Genomic DNA, 20,977 nt, shown 5'->3' on the forward strand with positions numbered 1-20,977 from the left:
ACAGTAGATTACATTCCTCTGGGTATTTTGATCTGTGCAGGAGGACACATTTATTGCACAAATGAGCAAGTGATTATTTTGATTTTTTTTTCTTTTTCTTTCTTAATGTTTGTGTATAATGTGAAACTGATGTTTAGAGTAATTTAACACTTCAACCATGTAGAATTGAAATTTATTCCAAGACTGCTCTGTACAGTCTTGGTGTGTTGCACATATGTGATGTTCAGAACGAATTAAAAAAGTAATAACTCAGCACTCCTCTTTGGGGTTGAGTCCAAAGACTTGAGATTAAGACAAAGAGTTGGTCCACAGACAATACAGCAATGCGAGTGCTTCTGAATGCCTTGCATTTTTATAAGGTTATGACAGTCCATTTGTTTATCGTTTCGACATCTGGAATCTATTCCGCTCATTGTGAGGAGAAGCAGGAAGAACGGTGCACTGGGCAAAGTCTTCACCCCTCACACTCCACTCCCTTTTGTTCTGTCAAGTCATACGTTTTTGTCTCCCCCGGCTTTTCTATCAGTCTCCTGGGTTGAAAGGAGCTTAGTTAAAAAAATTGAGAATTCGTCAAAATGGCTTCCATAAGTTGAAAGGGCAATAAATTAATGCATATTTGTGGGAGAAAAAGAAACATTTAACGCTCAGAACTGTAAGAGGGTTTTTTCTTCTGTTTTGAAACATTAAATGTCTGCTCGGTCAGGTAGGTCAGATACTTTGAGGTACTCGAACAAAGAAGGAAAAAAAGAAGAAAAGACTGAATTGGAACAAGGAGCAGCTGACATGATATACCACATTTTAGGACTGAAGCCAACCCCTTTGTGTTTAATTTTATGATTAACCTCTTTAGTCAGTAATTTTTGTCTGTCCTTTCTGAATTTCTCCTAGACTTGTTTTTGGATTAGAGTTTGTAGTCGGTTCCTTTCCCATAACCCTGCACTAGAGTTTAGGGCCTCAGTTTGACCCTCCAAATTGGACTCTTGGACTGGGAGCGTGCATGTGCATGGGTGTGTGTGTGTGTGTGTGCGTGTGTGTGTGTGTGTGTGTGTGTGCACGCGCGTGTGTGTGTGTGTGTGTGTGTGTGTGTGTGTGTGTGTGCGTGTGTGCGTGTGCGCGCGTGTGCCTGCGTGCGCTTGCCCGCGTGTGTGTGTGTATGTGTGTAGGTGTGTGTGTTTGTGTGTGTGTGTATGTGCGCGCGCGTGTGTGTGTTTGTGTGTGTGTGTGCGCGTGCGTGCGTGTGTTTGTCTGTGTAATTGAAGAAAGGGGAAAATAGCAGTGATCACATTTCAGTCTCTGACTTATTTATTTTCAGTGCTAACATGTTTGGACTGTGAGTTTGGATTTATGACATTTATAAATGGAAAAAAAAAAAGATTGCTGAAGATGTGTTTGTGTTGTTGATGTGCAACGTGCCCCATTATGCGCTCCTTTGCAAATGTGTTACTCGTCACGTTTCTCTCAGTAATGAGTGTTTTGTGTATTTCAGTTTCCCTGTGTTTATGCCTTTCTGCACATTTTTGTGAGGTTGCCTTCTAGCTCGTTTTATTCTCATCATCTCATTTGTGCAAGCAGAAGGTTTCCAGCTTCTCCTATAATGTTTGAGTCCTCAGACGGTGGAGTGGGCTGAGCTCATATAATTAAAGTGCCACAATAGACTGGCGTGTTTTATGGCAGCAGTTTATATTGGACAAGGTAAACTTGACTCACCAATCGTTGCCCACTGGAAAGACATCAAACTCAAATTGGAAGAGGAGGATGGGAAGTGGAGCAATTGGGAACAGGAGGGATAATAAAAGTGTCAGTCAAACAAGAAGAGCTGATTTAAAATCTGGAATAGATGAGCGATGTATGAGTGCGGCAGGGGGAAGTAGTAGTTTTAAAAGAGTTATCTTTCAGTGTGGCTTTATGCCTCGATGATCCTATTTGAAGTCTTTTAGCTTTGGGTGGCCAGCCAGTGGGGCTCTGTATATCAATGTTCTCTCTTTGTGTGTGTGTGAGAGGTGTGTGTTCGCCTTCTAAACATTTATGTTCACTGTTACACGAATTTTGAAGCATTCTGTCGACAAACTAAGAGTAACTCTTCCAAATGCAGCCCACTTAACGTCTGATAACGTGCGGAGTTTGAAGCTAAATTGTCAGTGGATGAAAATATTGGATGAGCCACCACAGCTATGTGGTGAAGTGTTTGCTGGTTCTTGGCACACAGTCTATGGTGCTTGTCACGAATTAAAACTGTCTCTGGATGTCTGGTCTCCTACTTGATGTTTTAAGTGTTTCAGTTTGTTCACTAGCTCTACATCTATATATCATAAAATGATACTGTAATCATTACTTAAAAAAAAAACAAAAAACACATGAAAGTCATTGCACCTCTATAAGTAGAAAAATGCCCTTTGTTCAAAGAGAATGCCTTGAGAGCAATTTGCATCTTTGACTCTTGTCAAATCATTTCAACTCACAGTTGGCTTTTTGGCTTTTTTTTTTAAAGTAAACATTTAAATAATTAGATGTTTTGATGTCCCGATCTAGATCTCTTATTTTTGGCCTACTTTTAAATATGTATGACAATTTCTTGGCTCTGCCCGTAATCTCCGTGCAAATTACATCAGTGTCTGCCTTAAAGACTGAGTTTTTGTGATGTATCTCAAGATTATCAGTGGCATACATCTGACTGCTGTTTTGAAAATTTTCTGGAGGCAACCCTGTTCTGCAGAAGCCTGGTAAAGAACTATTCATTGGATTCGGGAGTGTTGAACCAGGGAAACATTCAAAGTATGCAGGACACCGACCCTTGAGATCTGACTTTGTACAGTCACTCACACAGTGTGAACACTTCTAATTTACAAATCTCTGCTCCGACTTTATTTTAGGAGCCCGCATTCCTTCTCTTGATGGATACAGTGAATGAAAATGAGTTGTGATTTAGAGTCGACAGATTTTTGACCCAAAAGCTGTTGAATATTGAGGGATGCGGTGTTTACGTATACTGTGGAATCTGAGGCCAATGGTGAGCTCTGGCCAAGCTTCTTGTGTGCTTTTAGTGCAAATGTGCATATAAGGTTAAACTTTCACCGTGCGGTATTTATCAATAAAGTGAGAATCTTAACGGGCGGGTGGTTTGGGTCAAGCTGAAGTTTTAAGTTCAAGTCCAAGTTTTTACACAACCCACAGGAAAAAGAATGTGAGTTTTAAAACGAAAATGAATGACAGGCATGGGAGGGGAGAAGAAAAGCCAACAACTCAACTTCTGTCGAAATAACAAAAAGTACAGTGCTACTGTGTAAGGCAGTTTATATGTGTGCGTGCATATGCATGTGTGTGTGTGTGTGCTCTGTGTTTAACGTGTGGACTTGGTAACCTGAAACCACAGGGAAAACGTTCCTTGAATTCCGGGTGGGTTTTGGTATCATGCCTTGCTTAATGGAGCCCCCCTGAGTGGTGCTGGGAATGTTGCCTCTGCTAAGGGTGCAAAATGAAGAGGACGTCCTGCCTTATTTTCATCCATTCATGCATAGTTGACCTGCAGCCAAACAGAGAAATATAAGAAAGATACGGATGAGGAGGCACTCGTGTATAACAACACCACGTTTTCTACAATCACTGTTGTTCCTTAATCAAACAGTGGTACTCAAATTAAAGCTTCACAGTGAAAACTTGAGCAAACCAACAGCGTAAATAGTCTTTACATTGTGAGAAATAGTTTATATTTTCATAATTAAAGCCAGTGTTGTCTGGTTGTGGGTAAGTTATTACACATACAAGCTCTAAATTTCTACTGGATTTGATTCAAACATGGCTGCCAGATTCTCCTAAGCTCTGTGGGTGTGGACTTGGATCATTCTAGAAAAGAAGCACCTTCATTTTATTTCTGCTATGGCTCAATTTTTGGCCCATGTTTCAGGGCTTGGTCCAAACAGTTCTGCCATGCAATCATCATTACCTACCAAGTAAAAAAAAAAAAAAAAAGATAAACATTCCAGAGTTTGCAGAATGTTTGGAACATGGGTAAACTAACACTGTAACACAGTACGCAGACAGAGCAAGAGAATAGCCTGTTCTGTCGAAAGTATGATGACATGAAAACATGAATGCAGCTTTATAATCTAAAAATTTGAATATGTGTTCCCAGATGAGGCTCGTTTGCCATGTTAAAAGTTCATTTCAAAAATAAGCAACTATTTGAAACTAATAGTGAATATTAAACATATTTTTCATACACTCCACGTTTCTGTGTCTACATTTTTTATTGGTCTAATGTAATATTCTACTCTTAAACGCTGTGTCTTAATTATCTGTAAGAGGAAAATGATTATAATTAACAGAAACAAAGCTCTGAAAACTGTGTCTAATTCATCTCTCTATCTCTATGTTTGTCACTTCATTGAGAATCACTTGTACATCTTCATCACACAGGGCACTTGAGCAGAGTTCCTTAGCGTATGTCTATTTGTAGTTTTGTTTTGTTTTTATTAATGAAATGCCATGTTTTTACGAACACTGCACGCAAACAGTGCAACTTTTTAACCTGTCATTCACGAGAGGACCCAAATTTGGGTCCTTTCGTGACAGGGGTGTCAAACTCCAGTCCTCAAGGGCCGCTGTCCTGCAACTTTTAGATGTGCCTCTGCTGCACCACACCTGAAAAGAATAATTAGGTCATTAGCAAGGCTCAGGAGAACCGATCTACACAGGGAGGAGGTAATTAAGCCATTTCATTCCACTGTTTTTTACCTGTGGCACATCTAAACACTGCAGGACAGCGGCCCTTGAGGACTGGAGTTTGACACCCCTGTGACATTGTGAATGACAACCTGTGAATGACAGGTTAAGGTGATCCAAGTCAAATAGGTTTACTTCATTTATAAGTAGTGAATCTGATCCAATCAGATAAAAAATGCCAATCACAAAAAGTTTTAAATTCCTAAGACTGAACCTGTAGGATCCCATATGCATAATTGAGATCCCTATTTTTATTTTTTTTCTTTTCTCCCACATTGATGTTTACTAGCATCAACTAAATCCTTATGTCAGAGTAAATTTTGAAAAGTTCAAGTTAGGGAGTAACACAAAATACCGATATGTAAAAACCAAGACAAAAATTATTATCTGCCTTCATCTTTATTAGTGATGTGGTTCCTCATGAAAGAAATTGAAATTATTGATTAGTAATATTATATTGTAATAAATTACTGAATTGGTGTAAAACCAATTGCCTTAAACTGGAATTTTCAAATTCATCTCTTTGGCTGCCTTATGGTCATGAGTACAATTTTCCAACCTGTTCTTGACTGACAGATATGCCTGCTCATGGCAAGCACGATAGCTATGACTGGGATTTCCGCCAAGAAGGCCATTTTGTCCACGTGTTTATCAATCCCACCGTCTGCTTGCCTTCATTTGCATAACAAATCTCCAACCTTTGTCCTTCTTCTCTTTGCCTCCTCTCTCTTCTCCACTTTGACTTCAGGTTCGTAGTACACCATGCGATATATGTTATTCTGGTGTAGGGTAGCTGCAGTTAAAGCAGACTCCTAATCCATCTATCTGCAGTGTGCTCTCAAATGTCCCTCTCATTGAGTGTCAGGGGACCATCTGTGGTTATGTGTCTGTAAAGTAATTTCTCTTATGTGTGAAGAGAAGTGTGCTCTGGGGCTGGTGCGTCTTGTGAATTTGTCTGCATGAGTTCATGGTAAAGGACAAGTGTGAGAAGTACTTCCATGTGCCCCCCCCCACCGCCCCCACCTCCTTGCAGCAGCAAACCATGAACTCTACTTTCCTCACTCAGCACCCTCACAGAGCCTCTGTCCTATGTATGTGGGTTGAATAAACATATAAACTGGAATACACTGTGCTCTCACCTTAAATCTGGTCAACCTGTTTTGACTACTTTTTGCCAGTTTACTATATAAAAAAAAAAAAAAAATCAACCCTTAGCATTAGCTCATGTTATTTTGATCAGTTGAACATAAGCAGACAAGCAAACAGGTGGTTGCACCACACCAGAAGATCACAGTCCACTCCATCCGGCTGTGCTCTCGGGCATAGTTTACTCTGCTGGCTCTGCCCCTGCCTGCCCTTGTCTGCCGTCCAAACACCAACTGTCCCTCTGTCTCCCCCCAGACCTCTAACCTCAGTTATCCGTGCCCTTCTCGGCATGTAGGCATGTGGGCTTGAGGAGAGATTCAGTTTTAGGGTTTAATATCTGTTTCTCTTCCAGTCTTCCTTCAGTCCTTCCTCCTTTCCTTCTTCCCTTCCTTCCTCCTTTCTTTCCGTCCAACCTATATCCAGCAGTTTTTATGTTCACCCATATTGCCACTTAGTGGCAGTATTTTATCACTGCAAAAGGCATTTCATAACCAATTAAAGAAGTCAGAAACTTTATAATCGAATGCAAAGAATATTTTGATTTAGACTAGCAACTATAGTTTAGCAGTGGTGTTGGTTCAGTATTTCACAGGAAAAAAAAAACAATGAATGCCTATTTTTTTCAATCCGTCCATCCATTCATTCTACTTGCAGGCTAGACGATGGATCCTCCCCATCTTCTCCATGGGGTTTTGGGTCTGCTCCCAAAGAGGTGTGGCCAGAAAACCTGAATAATAAGAATATAAAACAGAACGGGAAAAAAAAGATTAGAAAGAAAATTGTTTGATCATAATTGCATTTCACAAAAAGGCCTGAAGTTGAAAATAAATTATTAGTAATAAGATCAATAAATCTAGTAATTAGATCAATAAGTGTATCCTCTGATCAAGCACAGATCCTAAAAAAGATTAGGTTAATGTTTTTTGTTTGTTTGTCTGTTTGTTTTTGTCTAAATGGATGAAAGTGCTATTGTTAGTCTCTTTTTCAAATAAGTCCTCTATTTATGACAAAATCCGTCTCAGTTTATATCAATTTTTATAAGTGCACGCATTGGGTTTTACACTTTGTGTTCCTTAAGTCTAGCAGTTTAGCTATTTTCTTTCGAGGTCTATGTGGTCTGCCGTCTCAGACTGCAGCATGTCTGCTGGTACATTAATGCAGGCGACACAGAGGTGGGGAGAAGTTACACCCAGCCACAAACACGGTTAGGGCAGCCAGGCCTGGAAAAGTCCTCAAAGCAAACCACGGACCAATTACAGTTTTAATCGATCTCATTTCCATCACAGGCTATTAGAGCTTTAAACACGCTATGGCCATATTTTATGTTTCCACTGCTCTGCCACTAACACTACAGGAAAATGTTTACAAATTTCTTTTTATAATTTGTTTAACTTTCATGTCCCCAGTGAGTCATAAATTTGTAGTTGCGGGAAGGGAGAATGGCTGGTTCCCTCACTTAGCTGCAAATAAAACTTGTCAGTTTAAATGTCTTTGGTTTAGATTGGATTTCCAATGTCCATGGAGCTAAAATTCACAACAAACTGAGAAAGATGTCTTTATATTTCACTTGAATATTAGTGTTTAATCTACGTAATAAAAGGCTGGGATGACAGCTTTGCGTCACTACGCCATTGTTCAGGAGGTTATTGTGATCATTACAATGAAATAAAATATGTTACAGTTGTGTAAGCTATCTTTTTTCAAGTGATCTTGCTTTAATTTTAACCATTGCTTTTAAATAATGAACACAGTGTGCTTTTAATTCATAGCACTCACCACATGGAGGCAGTATAACCACAATTTTTCTTAGACTAACACCTCTATCAGTGTCAGCAGTGTTGTAGTTATGACTGACTAATTTACCAAAAGGCTTAACATATTCACTGTAAACTGCCAAACAACAAAACCTAGTCCTTTTAGTACATTTCTTTTTATTGGCACCTTCAAGAACACTCAGGATTATCTTGCTATCAAAACAATCCAAAATCAAGTGCAAACACAAAGGCACACAAAAAGTATAAAAAATATGCAGATACAAAATCTAAAAAGAGTGCAAGCAGATATGTTTTTACATGTCAGGTGAAAAGTACTTCCAGAGGCAAGGAGTAGAATGACTGAAAGATCTGTCCACCATAGTAACCAGGAGGGAAAACAAGAACAGTAAGATAAATAAACCTAAGGCATCAGAACGATACTGAGAACCCTATGGATTACATAATCATAGACTTAGAAGTGAAAAACAGGATTGAAACATGAAATGTAAGGGCTGCCAATGATGCTGTTAAAGAGATGTGCTTAACAGACTGAGTTCAGTATGTCATAATGAAGTTTATAAATCACATGGGGAGAAAACTGCAGCGTATTTCAAATCATTTGCAGTTCTCGTATAAATGGGACTCTGAGTGATTCTTCCTTCTCCATTCTTAAGTATATTGTCTTTTCAGTGTTAGATGATCTTATTTATAAGCAGCTAATATAGATGGTAAGACATAGTTAGGTAGATCAACTTCCTTACAAAAACCACAGAAAAATCTCTGTGGACATTCATAGCTACTCAAATAGAAACTACAGCTTAAATAACCAGTCACACCACTATCTTTTACAGTAGCTGACAGTGTTTATACTGCATATATCAGAGGGGTTGCCCACTTAAAAGAGATTGCGCAAGCAAAAATAAAGTAAATGAAAACTTACTTGGGAGGCAACTGACAGTTAACTTTTCTTATAGCCCCGCTCAGAAGGATTTGAATTAGATGAGCTGTGTACGCCCAAAGATATACGCCTTAAACCAGCGTCTTGGCAATAAGACATTCTTACAAACGTTTAGAAGTGAAAGAAACAGGAGTATGAGAAAAGAAAGGAGTAGCATGGATATCTCTTTTTTTTTTTTTTTTGCCAAGAGCAAGTTACTATGTGGCAAATTAATTTGCCACTTTGCAGTTGCTGCAATTGTTAGATAAATCGATACATGTTCATTAGCCTGGAGTGCTGAAGAAATGAGACATGCTCTGTTGAATGCAGGCTTGTAATGGGCTAATAATGGGCCGGGCTAAATATTGTCTCACCTCGCCTGCAGATAGACATGGGGAAAAAGAATATATCTAATGATACCAAGCACCTCTAAGGAACAAGGTACTAGCAGGATGTGGATAGCTGTAAATATGTGCAAATATGGTGGAGTGTTTAATTAGTTCCCCTTTACTCTTCAGACTAAGTGCATTCACTGTGGCTCAGTTTTTATTCCAGCTTTCCAAATATCTGGGTTTGGCCCAGGTCACAATGGTCTTCAGCACATTCCAAGGAAGGACAAGACAAGGGCTAAATTAAAAATAAAATAAAAAAAAGTTTTGGTTTGGATAACCTACACCAGGGCTTGTGTGTTTCCACAAGCAATGGCTAGGGGATATAATAAATATTATCTGTTAGGCTCTCTGGACGCAGGATGTGTGACCTTGGTCACCAGCGGATCCTTCAAACTTTCCCCTGGAAATCTGTCTGTAATCTGTTTTTTCCTTAACCAATTTTGCCCTAAGTTCAGTGGACAGCTCATCTTTGAAGAGCATTTCATTTTGCTATTAGATGTAGGCCACATCACCACAAGACCACGGTCTGCTGTAGAGGAAGGGACTGGGATCAGCTTTCATTTCCATCTCCCAAGAAAACGCATGCAGCCAACAGCTACCACAGCACATGGCTGATTATACAAGGAAACGGAGACAGGCAAACCAGTCACAATGTCTTCTTGCAACCCATGGAACTCTGTTCATGTAAAATTAAAGGATGAACTTATACACTATTTCACATAAGTACCGTATTTATTCATCTGAAACTGTTTCGCATTTTACAATCATAATTTTGAATGCAGTTTTGTGACAGACCACAAAACTACATTCAAGAGTAGTTTTCCTTAATCTTAGAAATACGATTAAGGAAAATTAACAGTGCTTTTCAGATTATTTTTAAAATAAAAAGCAGAAAGAAAATACTGAAAGAAAACCTGTTATAGGCTGAAAAACAATTGTAACAGAAACAATAATCGGAGTATAAACCTAAAACTTGAAAATGACTGTTTAAAGATACTCCCATGCTGTCTGACTAATCAAATATTTTGCATAGCAGAACTGGTAAACAAAACAAAACAACAACAAAAAAAAAAACATCACCCTCTTAAACTGCAAATACAGAGACAAATAACCCAGAAAGATTTGATTTGCTGCTATTCTTACAACCAACAGTACTTTGCAAAGCATTGGCTCACTGGACCTCAAAAATAAATAGATGCCACATTTGGAGATTTTTATTTAGATAAAAATTATATTTCAAACTATTTGTCACTTTCCTTCTATTTCACAAGAATTCCTTGAAGTTTTCATCTGTATTTAGGCAAAATATGAAAACGGTCTTGAGGTATAAAAACAATAATACTTAGTGAAGCACTTCATATGATGCATTACATGAAATCTGACATAAATGATTGACCATGTAAATTAAAATTTTACATAGTGAGACTAATGGATGCGACACCCCCCACCGCCACATCGCCAGTCCCTGTGCAAAAGTAAATGTTTAAGGAAATCAAGAAGTACCTGACTTGACCTAATAAACACAGGCAATTGATGGCTTTAAAATCATCTAGAAAGTGGAGCATGAAAGGGAGCATTTTGTAAGCACAGTTACAGCTTTTATTGCACTGCTGAGACCACACTTTTATTGTGTGTGAGACATTAGTAATTTGAGCTGTAAGACCTTAAGCCATATAGCTGTTGCAGTGCAACCATTCAATAAAACAGCCTGGTCAAATCAACCTGGGAACCCTTCTGAAGGAGTAAACCCAAGCCTACCACAAAACCTTAATCACCCATATCTCATCGAGAAATACCTCAGATAGACACAGCGCCAGCTCCGCACACATGATTTACCTCAGGTGTAGTTCAGAAAGTTAACATTAAAGGTCTGCTGATGTAAACTTCATGGACAAATATGCATGTTCTTGACTAAAATGATGTAACCTGGAGTTGAGAGTTAAAACAAAAACTTTTCAATTCACCAACATTAAACAATCTGTAAAAATAATTTTAATAGATTCAATATAAACACAGTGTAGCTGTATTTATATATCTTTGATGGTTATGTTTTCTCTGGATGTTAAAATGTTTGCTCCTTCATATTTGTAAGCTTAAATATAAAGATATTGCAAAAGACCAAAAGAGAAAAACAGACATCTATCAAAACAATGTTTATCCAGGGAGTGTTAAAAATCAAAAAGTTTTGAAGCCCCTTGAAATACTTGAAATTCTAGGTTTCCTTAAGAGTGTTGGCTGAGCACTAGATGAATTATTACAAATGACAAGATTTCTGAGTTTTGAGTTTCTCACCAGAGCCTGATTAGTCATGCAGACACTCCCCATCACAAGAAGGGGTTAGTCAGAATGAAATCATCAAAACAAATTCCATGAAACCTCCAAACAGGAACGATTATATCGCTAGATTCTGCAGCTATCTTTTCCGATGACATTTGCTGTTGCCAAGATGCCTTCTTTTCCTGTGCTGATCTTCATGTTTCTGACTCTGCTCGACTCTTCCCACACATCCGAGCAATCACATCATGAAACACATGACAGGAGGCTCTCTGGACTTCCAGCCAAGACCACAGAATCACATGGCAGCCTTAACTAACCTATTAAATAGATTAACTTAAGGTTCCCTAAAGTTCAGCAAAGCAGAGGTTTTCTCAATACTAATCAGTTGGAAGAGAAGACCAAACATTTATCAAAATAATTTTCTTTCTGACAATATTGGGCTAAATGTTAGAAGAAGACTTTTAAACCTGATGAAATCAGAGGTTGTTGGGAATAAAAGAATAAATAAAATAAAGAATTAAACTGATGCGAGTATCGCCTGTAACCTTCCACCTTACACATAGCGTGCCAAGGACAACGGCAGCTTCAAAAGAGGTGATAAAGTCAGTAAAGAAAAAAAAAAAATGGTACTTTGAACTGCCAACCAAAGGGTTGACTTGGAGAGATCATCTAGGAGCTAAAAGAAAAGGAGTAGAGTGCAGGATGGGTGAGAGAAAAAGAGCAGTGAATAAAAAGGAGACTGCTTAAGCTTAACTGCCCTGCAGATGACCCCTTCATTTTTGCTTGCAGTTTCTTCTTGCACATTTTGTGATCCAAGTATTTCCTCTTTAATATTGGTGCCTTTGAAGTATAGCATGCTATATTGCTTACTGCCAGGAGTTCAGACAGCTTCAATAAGAGCAACCAAAATGTTCTCTTTTCTTTCTTTTTTTCTTCTTTTTAGCTTGGTGTTTGAAATATTTATTTTTCATGAGAGCAAATCTAAAATTTTAGAGGTTATGGCAGGTCTCAGAGCCATGTGTACTTGTTTATGGGGCACAGGACTCCGGCAGAGTGTTTGTATCTGTTTAGACATATTTATATTCGCTGTAATTGGCAGCATGTTCTCATAGGTTATGTTGATTAAATGTTTGTAAAGTGGCTTTCACCAGTTCCTTTAGTGTTTGTACTACAGCGAAAGGCTCCTAGGCTCACAGTGTGTGAGAACAGTCTGGCCTTTCAGAACAAAACCTCTCGTTCAGACTATTTCAACATGTCCAAGCCCAGCTCGTAAAGTTAGCTGGCTACAGACATCCACTAGACCCCTCCCTTGCTTTCCCTGCTGGACTCACTTGTGACTTCAGGCTTTCCTCTTAAAAGGGCAGGAAGAAATAGCGGTATAGCAGCTTTTCCAGTGTTGCCTGGTTTTAATGATGTAGATGGCAACATTTACTAAATTGTCCTTTATTAAGCACTATGCACAAAATTATGTTGTAATTATAACAATACTACTACTACTAATAGTAATAATAATAATAATAATACATTTTTCTCTATGTTTAATACCTGAATTTATTAATAAAGTGAATGACACAATTTTACCATGTGACTCATTGACATGACGCCGCCCCCAATCACAATTAGCAAACTCTGGGTAATGGCTGTCGAGATTGCATGTTCCCCACTGATAATGATGGACCATGATTTCCTATTATTTTTCCTCGAAATCTGTATGACAGCACTTTAACGATGATGAACACAGATATTCCGACTATCTATACTATCCAACAATCCGCCCTACCTTGTGACAATGCGCATGCACAAGCCGATATTACGTCACGGGTTGCTGACTCAGAAGACAGGTAAACATAGCCTTACGCGGTCCTGGACATAGCTGGCTCAGCTAGATGCGCTATGGTAGGTTGTTCAGTTTCTCCAGATAAGGGGCGCAAACCTCGGCTCAATGTGCGGCCACCGCTTGTTCAGTTGCTGACAAACCCCAAAGAATGATTGACAGGTGACGTCATGCTAATTTCTGCTTAAGAAATGTAATGTAAAGCTGCAAATGAGAGGTTTACAAATTTGAGAAATGCTACAAGCAAGCTAGATTGACTCAGACGGTAAGTCATAAAATGACTTTATTGATTTGATACACTTTACCTTCTCCACTCAACAACAGTCTGGAGAAAGGAGCCTTTATAATCAAATTATCTGTTGCACCACCTGCAACATTCTTTCCAGCTGTAACGGTAGAACCGTCAGTAACATAGTTTTATGTATAAACAGTCTCACACTTACAGTTCTTGTTTATAGATGACATTTTTTACTCTTGCTTCCTTGACTTGACCTAATTTTCCTGTCAGCAATGGTAGGCTTTGCAGTGTTTTTGTTTCCTTGCCCACAACGTTTCAGATGGGTTGAGATCTGGGCAAATACAGAAAACCCAAGTAAGCCTTATTCATTCCAAAATCAACAGTGCTTTATGAGATCATTGTCCCGCTGGAACATCCGATTGTGTTCAAGTTCAGCCATCTTGCCTTTGATTGTAGGTAAAATTATTAAATTTAGAGGTATTCATAGTATTGTTGCATCCACTTTGTCAAGTGCTCAGCATGATTTTACTCCCACCATGCCTGACAGCTGGAACAGCGCTCTCAGCTTTAAAAGCATCACTTAGATTTCTGCCAAATTGTTCCTGATCACTGTGGTCAAATCTCATCTAACCAACCATAAAATAATTGTTCCGGGCGGTGTTTTACTTGACACTTTTACTTTTACAAACGCCCAGTTTGGTGTAAAACTTGCCTCACAATGGCTCTGTCTATTCATCAGGTGTTCCTCAACAACCTAACCAACACGAAAGCATGTTCCAACAGGAAAACAATTCCAAACACAGATCCAATCTGGCTTTAGGATGGATGAAATAGAATGACGTCATTGCTACAACTCACAATCTCTATAAACCACATTTAAATACACGCACTTTTTTTTTTTTTTTTTAACCAAAGCCATAACTCTATGAAAAGTACACATAAAAATATCCAGAATCAGGATAATGAGGTACAAGTTCACTTTGCTGTCTCCCCACTGCACTTTGAAGATGAATATTTGATTTTGATTTCTGCTTCAAACACAGAAAGCATTCCTGCAGGCCTTTTAAAAAGATCAAGAGAGTTCAGTTAGAAGTTGAAAACAGGGAGCGGAGGTCACTGCTACTGTGTGCTGTGAGCAGAGAGAGGATCCAGACAAAGCAGCCTTTAAGAGTGTGTGTTAATGGGGCATTCAGCGATGACTGCTACAGTTCCACCGAAAGGGGCCAGAGACTCATGAGTCAAATGTAATACATGTGTAGGTAATCATTTGCAATGTTTGCTGACACTTAACATTTGACTCGAGGAGAGAAATGAGCAGAATGTTGTTTTGTTAAAGTAAGGCAAAGTGTGTAAAGATTTAAGCATTTAATTGCTGTTACTGAAGTCTGATCTGTGCCATAAACCGCTGGATTATACTGTTTAGCACACTAAATTTGCTATCAAGTAATTATCCCGGGATATCCTGCTGCATCATTTGTCATGTCCCTTATGTGCTATCAAATGTTACTCCAATGAAATGTGGTTAGCCTAGCACTGCGCCAGACTCACCATGAAACGTCTTTTTTCTCTCTCTAGTATCCAGTCTGATGTGATAATTTCCAGTACTGTCATCGCGAGCCAAGCCTAGAGACAGACATGCATACACTCCCAAACCCACAGATGTTTGATTTTACATTTTATTATTTTATTTGGTGGAGTGACGCTGGAAGACTATTGATTGTTTCCATCCTGAAAAGATTTAGAGTTGGCAGCAGTAAGAGCTTTTAGCTGTTGTCAAAACAAAGATACGGTTATCTGTGTGAGTGTGCGCCTTGGGAGACTTGTAACTCAGCTTTCCAAACACACTAAAGTAAATCAAGCAATTCATTGATGAATAAATAATAATAATAATAAAAAAAAAGAAGAACAATGGGATGTAAAGTTAATGTGCAGCTTGACAGGGTTAAGAGGGGCGATTTTTATTGGCCCGATCAGTAAAGTGCCATTTCAGCAAGTTGATGGAGCGCAGACCTCATCAACACATTGCTCAGATCACAGGCCACAAATTCTCAGGTTCAGCACTTTTATGATTCCCTCCACTCAAATTTGCATGAATGCATAGATGTGCGAGTAAGCACAACCACAAATGCATGTCATACCTATAAACATGTCTGTACAAACACACCGACTATAGCCATCCATAATCGCTTTATCACCGTAGCGCTGCTGCTGGAAGCATCTATTGATTTAGTGTCAGTACCTGTCAATCCCCTAATATCCTTTTAAGTTCACAAATTAATAATTTATATCAGTATATAAATCCAAAAGTAATTCAGACAGCATTACAAAGACATGCAAAAATAAAGAGTACTATAGTAATGTAGGGAAAGTAGTTTGTAAAGTGTTTGTTGGTGTTGTTTTGCTCCCACTGTTTGCCTTATTTCTGTACTGGATTCATAGAGCTGGAAATGAATGCAGAACACCAATCCAATCCAGCAGAGCAATCCAGAGTAGAGGGAGTAATTTGCCCAAGCTTGTGCAGTTTTCCTCTTTTTAACAACATGCATCCCTGTCACTGATCTACTCATAAATAAGACATTGATTGAAGTTTAAAGTAAGTAAGTGATAACATTAATCTTGCTGATTTTACATTTATTTCCCCAGCTATAACGCTAGAATCGTCAGAAATGGTCTGCATGCCCAGAGGCAAAACCCAGAGGTCAAAGTTCGCAGCATGGATCCTACAATTGCTGAGTTCAAGAAAAGGCTGGAGCACTTCAACCAGGTAGGAGACCGCTGTCTTACCACTCGGACATCTGTCAACGATAATTGCATTTTTTTTACTCAAAAGTGAGCCTGTGTGTTTCATCCTGGTAATACATGGACTGACCTAGGGGTGCCACTGAAGAATACAGATACTTTTACTAATTACGCTTTATGTTGCTGAATAAATACAATCCTTTTCAGCATCAAGAGTTACCTATCATTACCAATGACATTATCAATAACCATCATGAAACCCATTTATCCTTGTTTTAAATACTCTTTTAAATACATGCAACACAGGGAAATGCTGATCCACTGAATTATCTTTGTCATGTTCTTGTTTTCTGAACAGACCAAAGTCGAACATAAATGAAAAGGATTTTGAGGGAAAAGGAAACCCTGACAAAAAAAGTGGAATTACTGTAGAAAAAAAAGAAAAAAGGAAAGAGATGAGAGGGGAGAGCAAAAGGTCAGGAATGAGTGACAGATAGGCACAGATGACACAAGCAGCTTCAAAGTGACACTGTTTGTCATGTAGATGGGGCTTAGAGCTGAAAAGGACCAAGAAGAAAAGGCCCATTTCAGAGCTTCCCTAGAGGCCATTTGAGGAGACAAACGGACAAGGATTTTGTTCCCCTTTGCCTGACTGCCCTTTTGTTGCCCTTGAAATTATGCCTACAAATAGTATCAGTCACTGCCCTCTCTATATCTGTAGATCTCACTTTCTTTTTCCCTTATTTTACTCTGCCTATGTCTATTCAATTGCTCATGCTACTAATGCATCAAAGAAACCTTCTCTTGTGTGTTCTCATTTGTCTTTGTTTCTCCCTGTTACTGAGCCTCTCTGTTGCTCTTATTTGAACTGATATCGTGGTTCTTTCTATCTGCTTTCATTCTCTTGCCTTTATCTCAGTCTTTTTTTTTTTTCATGAATATTCCCCCCCCCCGCCCCCTGTTCTTGTATCGCTCATATCTCCCAGTCCGCCTGTCAACCTCTCTGCCTGTCTGCCACTGACAGCTCAAGATCACTTCTGTTAAACTTCAGCATCCTGTTGTGCATTGCAGCTGTCAAGTACCTTGTTGTCATGGAAACTATGCAGAGTTGAGCAGGTGTCCCATTGACATTTAGAGAGTTGAAGAGTGCACCTTGAATCCAGACCAAGTGACAGAGCTTTGCAAGAGTTTTATGGCTATTTCATATAAAATCGTAGGATTAAACATCCCATGTCACAACTAGCAAAACTACAGTTACACTTTTACATAATGGTAAGGCTTGCCAATATCAAAAATAACAATTAAATGCTTATCGAAATACTACTTCTACTGCTGTTGATAGTACTTACTAAAATCAAACAAGTTGATTTGTACTGTTTGTGTTGGACTACGGCTTACTTCTGACATTTCTCACATAACGGATCAAAGGGATTTTGTTCTGAATTATATCCTCATTCAACAGAATTAGTTAATACCGTTACACTCTCATAATGTAACCGAGAAGCTTCCTTTTTTTTTTCTTTTTTTTTTTTACTGTCACTGTTCAGCTCATGTCTTGAGTTCCACTTTAATTATTTGACAGTTTAACCAAATCTTAGAATATGGTGTAATTTCCATAGTGTCTTTCATTGGTACGTTCTTTAAGGACATTGGATGTTTTTAAATTGTTGAAAGACTGGTCGGTGTTCTCTGAATAATTTACATTAACTGGCCTAAAGGTAAATGATACAATTAGTCAACTCCAAACAACACAAACATTGTGAAACAACTAAATAATAGTTGAGTGATTCTCAGGAAAGCTAAAAGTTTTCAATGTATACAGTTTTAAAGCTCTAAAGAATAAGCATACACCTGCATGTTTGAATAGACCAGTGTTTTATTTTCTCACCGACTGTGCAGTACAAATTTGTCAGCTCCATCTTCATGCAATAGATTGGACAGTATTCCCAATATATTTGAACAGAACTATATTCTCAGTAGCTTTAAACTGCATTCGAAAAACACACTGCATCCTACCAGTATTTCATGGTTTACATTAGTGAATGGCTCCAACTTAATTCACTCACCAATGGTTTTTTTGGACCTGACCCGAATCTTCTTCATTTACCTCAGTAGGTATTTTTGCTCCCTTCAGAGTTTCTGCAGAACAGAAGGGACTCAAACGTGCCAATAAAATATCCTCCATATCATTTCACCATCAACAGAGCCTGAAACATTGAGGCAAGGCAGGATGGACCACACCTTCACATGACTTATGGCACATTTTCTTTTCATCATCTGAAATGACGACGTATCAGAATAGGCAACATTCCCCACACTGTTATTGTCCTACGTTGGTGGGACAATAACAGTGCTGTAAGGAGTTTTCTTTTGTGTGTGTACAACAAATTGCGTCAGCTGTGGTTGTTTTAAAGTGCTCTTATGAATAGAGATGGAATGGACTGATTCAGCATTTGAGCAAGCAAATGAATAGGTGTACTTGGTAAAGAGACTGGTCAATGCATAAAACAGATGGTATAGTAAGAGTTCAGATCATTAAATTAATTGCGGCATCTTTCTTGATTAAGCACAAACAATCTAGTATTTATGTGGACCACACCAGCAATTGCTGGAAGCGCTGTTATTTTAGCAATAATCTCCTCTTGCTTTATTTGAGTTTTGATCATTTCTGAGGAGTAACGCTGAAATGCAGGCCTGACTAAACAATATCAAAACTGGCAAAAACATAATTGCAGGGAAAAATGACATTTAAAAAGAACATTTTAATCTCCTGTAATAGTTTATTATTTTATTTTTTGAAGCCCCTCATTAGTCATTATACAAAGTTTTCTTCCTGCAAGAGTGGGAGGGGGGAAAAAAAAAAACAGTACAAAATAGACTACAAATTTGTTGTACCTGAACAAAAGGTTTGTATTTTCTGCTTGTTCTTTTGTGGTTTTGTATGATCACTGGTCCCATTTGTCTCATTTTTGGCCCAGTAACGGTCTGACATCTATACAGCGTGTACCCCTCCTCTCGTTCGATGACAGAGGGGATAGGCGGTTTTGCAAACTGAATGATGGCAACATGTTTTCACAAGTTGTGTTTACTTTCAAGGCCCATTTATCTAGGTTTTTTTTTTCTTCTTTAATTTTAAAGATTGCAGTGCACAGTTTGTTCCCTCAGCTGATTGTAGCTTGCTCGAATGACTGAGTTTCAATGCTGTGTCCTTGAACTGTAAGTCCACATTCCTCAATGCAACATAAAGTTTATAAAATGCTCTGAACTAAACTATATCATTGAAAAAAAAAAAAAACTTGAAAGAACAGAGGAAGAAAAGCAAGACAAGATGTTTTCTTGCTGTGCTCTCCGAGTTTATCTAAACAAGAAATCTCCTGCTGAGACATCACAGACTTTTACCTGAAATTTATCAATATAATTATTTTGCATATGCACAGAGAAGAGCTTGAGTGTCGTTTTAAACATAAAAAGACAGACAGTACAGTTGTCGGGTTCTCACAATCATGTGGCGTGCTTGACAGCTTTACGTGGTGAATGCAGAAATACACCACTTGCAAATCCGCAAAACGTTTTATGAAACTAGAATTTGAAATGACATCTTAACAGGAAAAAAAAATAAAAACACATGCATGCAAATGTCAAACCTAATGTTACATTGTTCTATAAAAGGATCTATTTACTAAGTCAGATCAGAATCCACCCATGTTGATCTCCCATGACTATCTTCTTTATTTCACTATCTTCTCTGCCTGTAAATACTGCTAAAGTGGACAATAAATGTTGTGTAATGCACGTTTGATTAATAGCATTAAGTCCAGCTGTTTATGGGTGTGGGTCCTTTAAGAATGCTCATTTCGTTCTCATGAGGTCAGAACATTTGTGAATGTGTAAAACCATTTCTTTTCTAAATAGAATGTGACACACAGACTCACAGATTAACATCAACACGTACAAACCCAGACAGTATCATTAAAAAAAAAAAATAAATAAAAATAGCAGGAAGTTGGGATAACTGAAATGTCGGAGCACCGCTTTAAAGATTTTCTTAAAAATACAGAGCATAGAATTGGAATTGAGAGAAACATGTTGGGTGATTGATTAGGCTGACTACCGCTTTGCTGTGCTACTTAACAAACAGCTCAGTGAGATACCACACTGGAGAAGCTTCCTTTGAGATCAATCATCCTAGCAATTAAATATACTTCATTGTGTTTCCTTTCTAATTCCAATGCTATTTTAGCAAAAACAATAATATATTTTCTGACTGCAACACAGAATGGATTTTTATGTCTTAGTCTAAGGGGGTTTGAGCTGTAAAGCATTACTGGAGCCCAGGGATGAAGAAAGAGCCTGGAGTTAGCTGGCAGCATGTCACAGGGAGGGGACAAATTCTTTCCACTTGAAAAAGATGATGAACTTGGTCTTCAGAGGAGCTCTGCTTCTTTTTTGCTGCTGCTGTGGCAACAATACAGTAACAGGTCTGTCTACACAGTCCTGTGTTTTCGCCTGGCAACCAAACTTTGTGAAGCCAGACTGTAATTTGATCATAACATTTTTTTGCATCTGTAATTTAATGCAAAGCTTCTAAATATCCCACCAGATGTGACTTTTTTGCCTCATTTTTGGGTTACCAACTCATCATTAAAGAAAGGAAGTCTGCAGTGACGCAAGGGCAGAGCGCATGATCCATGTGCTTTACCCCGAGGCCATGTAGAGGACCCATAGAGGACTGAGGCCTCTACGCGGTCATCACAGGTTTGAGTCCCGGCCTGTTTGCCGCATATCCTCCCCCTCTCTCACAACCCACTTCCATGTTGACACACTGTCAAATAAAGCACACTAGGGTCAAAAAAAACTTACAAAATGAATGAATTAGTATAAAAAAAAAGAAAAAGTAAGCCTTGACACGTAGAAAACCTAAAACTTGCTAGTGGTGGTGGC

General features: G+C 38.5%; 1 protein-coding gene across 1 annotated transcript in view; it reads left to right on the forward strand.

Annotated features, from left to right (window-relative positions):
- The window catches only part of gpc5c (glypican 5c), a 110,293-nt gene that overhangs the window by 54,860 nt on the left and 34,456 nt on the right, over positions 1-20,977 (forward strand). The window contains exon 7 of the mRNA XM_015012399.2: positions 15,941-16,061. Coding sequence (XP_014867885.2) covers positions 15,941-16,061 — 121 coding nt within the window. The remainder of the gene's footprint in view (positions 1-15,940; positions 16,062-20,977) is intronic.

This window comes from Poecilia mexicana, unplaced genomic scaffold, assembly GCF_051168715.1.
Source record: "Poecilia mexicana isolate PSO_F unplaced genomic scaffold, ASM5116871v1 scaffold_17, whole genome shotgun sequence".
NCBI lineage: Eukaryota > Metazoa > Chordata > Actinopteri > Cyprinodontiformes > Poeciliidae > Poecilia > Poecilia mexicana.